The 4,732-nt window shown below is 48.1% G+C and overlaps 1 protein-coding gene across 1 annotated transcript in view; it reads left to right on the top strand.

Moving 5' to 3' along the window:
- The first annotated feature begins 4,370 nt into the window (after nt 1-4,370).
- Nucleotides 4,371-4,732, top strand: part of LOC125975254 (excitatory amino acid transporter 5-like) — a 6,641-nt gene continuing 6,279 nt past the window's right edge. Inside the window, exon 1 of the mRNA XM_049730551.2 lies at nt 4,371-4,732. This exon is cut by the window's right edge and continues 107 nt beyond it. Within this exon, the coding sequence (XP_049586508.1) occupies nt 4,699-4,732 (34 nt within the window). The 5' untranslated portion in view covers nt 4,371-4,698.

Raw genomic sequence — 4,732 nt, 5'->3', positions numbered from 1 at the left:
GTGCCTTTTTATAAAAAAAATTGTTATAATAATAATTATTATAACAATTTTTATATATATATAAAACTTTTGCCTCACCCCCCGTGGGTGGTCTCTTTTTCCCTTCAAGCTCGGGTCCTCTACCAGAGGCCTGGGAGCTTGAGGGTTCTACGCAGTATCTTTGCTGTTCCTAGTACTGCACTTTTCTGGACTGAGATGTCAGATGTTTTTCCTGGGATCTGTTTCAGCCACTCCTCCAGTTTGGGGGTTACTGCCCCTAGTGCTCCAATGACCACAGGTACCACTGAAGTCTTAACTTTCCAGGTCTTCTCCAGCTCTTCTCTGAGCCCTTGATATTTCTCAAGTTTCTCATGTTCCTTTTTCCTAATGTTACCATCATTTGGGATGGCTATGTCAACCACAACGGCTTTCCTCTGCTCTTTGTCCACCACCACAATGTCCGGTTGGTTCGCCATTACCATTCTGTCTGTCTGGATCTGGAAGTCCCAGAGGATCTTGGCTTGGTCATTCTCTACCACCTTTGGAGGTGTTTCCCACTTGGATCTTGGGACTTCCAGTCCATACTCTGCACAGATGTTCCTGTACACTATTCCAGCTACTTGGTTATGGCGCTCCATGTATGCTTTACCTGCCAGAATCTTACACCCTGCAGTTATGTGCTGGATTGTCTCAGGACCTTCTTTGCACAATCTACACCTGGGGTCTTGTCTGGTGTGGTAGATTTGGGCCTCTATTGCTCTGGTGCTCAAGGCCTGTTCTTGTGCAGCCAGGATCAGTGCCTCTGTGCTGTCCTTCAGACCAGCTCTTTCTAGCCATTGGTAGGATTTCTGGATATCAGCTACTTCAGCTATGTTTCGGTGGTACATCCCATGTAGGGGCTTGTCCTCCCATGATGGTCCCTCCAGCACCTCATCTTCCTTTGATGCCCATTGTCTGAGACATTCACTGAGCACGTCATCCGTTGGGGCCTTATCCCTGATGTACTTATGGATCTTGGATGTTTCATCTTGGATCGTGGCTCTCACGCTCGCTAGTCCTCGGCCTCCTTCTTTACGGCTAGTGTACAGTCTCAGGGTGCTGGACTTGGGATGGAACCCTCCATGCATGGTTAGGAGCTTCCGTGTCTTGATATCTGTGGTCTGTATATCTTCCTTTGGCCACCGTATGATTCCTGCAGGGTACCTGATTACTGGTAGGGCGTAGCTGTTAATGGCTAGGGACTTGTTCTTGCCATTGAGCTGACTTCTTAGGACTTGCCTTACTCGATGGAGGTATTTGGCTGTGGCTGCTTTCCTTGTTTCCTCGTCAAGGTTGCCATTTGCCTGTGGAATTCCAAGGTATTTGTAGCTGTCCTCAATGTCTGCTATTGTTCCTTCTGGGAGTGAGACCCCCTCTGTGTGGATTACCTTTCCTCTTTTAGTCACCATGCGGCCACATTTCTCAAGTCCGAATGACATTCCGATGTCAGAGCTGTAGATCCTGGTAGTGTGGATCAGGGAGTCAATGTCCCGCTCGTTCTTAGCGTACAGCTTTATGTCATCCATGTAGAGGAGGTGGCTGATGGTGGCCCCATTCCTGAGTTGGTATCCATAGCCCGTCTTGTTGATTATTTGGCTGAGGGGGTTCAGTCCTATACAGAACAGCATTGGGGACAGAGCGTCTCCTTGGTATATACCACATTTGATGGTCACGTGTGCAAGTGGCTTGCCATTGGCTTCAAGTGTGGTTTTCCACTGTTTCATCGAGTTGGCGATGAAGGTTCTCAGAGTTCCATTGATGTTGTACAGCCTCAAGCATTCAGTGATCCAAGTATGTGGCATTGAGTCATATGCTTTCTTGTAATCAATCCAGGCAGTGCTCAGGTTGGTACGTCTAGTTCTGCAGTCTTGGGTGACTGTTCTATCCACCAGGAGTTGATGTTTTGCTCCTCTGGTATTTTTACCAATCCCTTTCTGAGCAGTGCTCATGTATTGATCCATGTGCCTGCTGATCTTATCTGATAGTATGCCCGACATCAGCTTCCATGTTGTGGAGAGGCAGGTGATTGGCCGGTAGTTGGATGGGACTGTACCCTTTGATGGATCCTTCTGGATCAGGATCGTACGCCCTTGGGTTAACCATTCAGGGTGAGTCCCATCCCTTAGCAGCTGGTTCATTTGTGCTGCCAGGCGCTCATGGAGAGTTGTAAGTTTCTTGAGCCAGTAGCTGTGGATCATGTCAGGGCCTGGTGCTGTCCAGTTTTTCATTCCTGAGACTCTTCTCTGGATGTCTGCCACTGTGATGGTTACTGGGTTCTGTTCAGGGAGCTTGCTGTGGTCCTTTCTCAGAGCCACCAGCCACTGTGCATCCTTCTTATGTGATGCCTCCCGCTCCCATATATCCTTCCAGTACTGTTCAGTTTCCAGCCTTGGTGGGTCTGCTCTGCTATTATTCCCCTGCCACTGAGCGTACACTTTCGCTGGTTGTGTTGTGAACAACCTGTTTATTCGTCTGGCTTCATTCTCTCTTGTGTACCTCTTTAGGCGGCTGGCCAAGGCTTGGAGTCTTTGTTTGGCAGTTTCGAGTGCTTCAGGTATGGGCATATGGCTGTATTTCTTGGGAACTTGCTTTTTCATTGTACCTTTCTGGGCCTCTGTCATTTGGCTCACTTCTCTCCGTGCTATCTTGATTTTGGCCTCCAGCCTTCTCTTCCATGGTGGGCACTGTTGTGGTCGCATATGGTCATTCTTCTTGTAGCCAAGCATTTCTAGGATCACTGCTGCTGAGGTGTATATCAGCTCATTGGTTTCAGTGATGGTAGCCGTAGGAATTGTTGTCAATGCTGCATTCACATCTTCTAGGAGACTTTCTGAGGGTACTTCACTTAGCCTCTGCAGTGTGTATCTAGGTTCCCGAGCATTCATTCTCACCGTGATCTTGTTCTTCAGGTCAGTTGCTGCCTCGTTCAGCTTGATTGTGCTTATTGGGGTTTCGTACCCAACCTCTGGGCTTTTACATGGATTTAACTCGTCTCTGACCTGGTGCTCTGGTTGGCCTTCGCTATGGCATTTGTGTTGTATCTCATCAATCTCGAGGTGTGATAGCAGGTGCCGTTTATGGATATTGGAACATTGAGCTACTAGTTGCTTGGCCGATAGTGTTGACTGTGGGTATTGAAGTTGCCATTGTTCCCGCATTCTCCGCATGTAACCCCTCTCGCTCGGGTTGCTGAAGTAGTAGCATTCCAACAGATCCTTATTCTCGCATCTCGCCCATTTGTGTCTTGTTCCAGTAGCCCATTTTTCATCAGGGTGCTCTGGTTCCCCAGCACCTGACGCAGACCTTGTTTGTCCGGGCGACGTCTGAGCCGGCATGTCTTTCGTTTCTTGTACTCTCATTATCTCTGAGGTAGGCGGTATCGTTAAGGGTCTTGCCTAAGGACTCACACTGACTGCTGGTAAGGTAATCGCTCATTGCTCATATTGTGCCCCTGCCGGGAATCGAACCCGGGTCTTCCGTTTGTAAGTCATGTCACTTACTGATTGAGCTAGTCAGCCGTATAAATATATATATATATATATATATATATATATATATATATATATATATATATATATATATATATATATATGTGTGTATATGTATATAATATACACATTATATACACATTTTCACGTTGCCTTTCTGTATAGCCTTTGTGTGTATTTGTTATTGCTTCTTTGCCCTCGGCACGTCAATGGGATTTTACGTTGACTTTAGCATTAGCACTGGCGATCGTTCTAAAATGAAGTATGTCTTGTGAATAACAACAATCTCAATGTGTGTAAATCTTTTTGATGTGTGTTTAGCTTTCTTGTAAACTCCAATTATTTTGTAACTCCAGCGCAGCACATGCTCAGGGACAGCAGAACCACCTGCATGTCACAGTTTTTTTCTTGTAAACTTCAGCGTGGCGCATGCTCAGGGACAGCAGAGCCACCAGCATGTCACACGCTTGCCGCACATGCAATGCGGTGCGTTCGCGGTGTGCTCACAATATGGAAATGTAACACACCATTGGAAAAAAAATAATTGTTTTCCTTCAACGATAAAGTGTTCATCAGCGTGAAAAGACCAAATTTACATGACATTGAATGAAATTTCTATTGATTGCCCGGCCCTACCGGCCGTTTTTGGATACATCGTTTCAGCCATTGAGTCCTCGTGTTGGGAATGAGCCAATGGTTCGGATCATCATGTGCTCATTCCCCATTTCCCAATCACCGCACTGTGCAAGCTTTTGAATGAGGAGCCTGGGAGAGTCACAATGAGACGGCGAGTGGCGCTTTGTCTGCCAACATTTTTTTTTATGTCCACACTGTTAATCCGTGTTCAGACCGTTGACTACATGTAACAGGATTGGACATGCTAACTGCGTCCGCCAGCTGTTGACGGATTGCACTGGGCGGGGCGGGCGGCGATTGGTTGCGCAGGCTTAGTATCCGGCCCCGAAAGCGCCGGTTTAGCGCAGAGTGCCACAGCAGCCCGAGAGGATGAGCGGGATGCCGAGACGGGGCGGAGAGCTGTAGAAGCACCAGCAGGAAGTTACTTTTCTTCACTTCCTGTTTGCATCTGGGGACCGCGTCGCTCGCGTCTTGGCGCCCGTATGGCGTGCTGAGGGAGGCGGTGGTGGCGTAGGCGGCGGCGCAGGTGGGCCGCCAGCCTGGTGAGCAGGTGACCATGGCGGTGGCGCTGGAGGCCGTTTGGCTGAGGG

The sequence above is a fragment of the Syngnathus scovelli genome, chromosome 10, assembly GCF_024217435.2.
Source record: "Syngnathus scovelli strain Florida chromosome 10, RoL_Ssco_1.2, whole genome shotgun sequence".
NCBI classification, from domain to species: Eukaryota; Metazoa; Chordata; class Actinopteri; order Syngnathiformes; family Syngnathidae; genus Syngnathus; species Syngnathus scovelli.
This window is presented reverse-complemented; position numbering and strand designations above follow the sequence as displayed.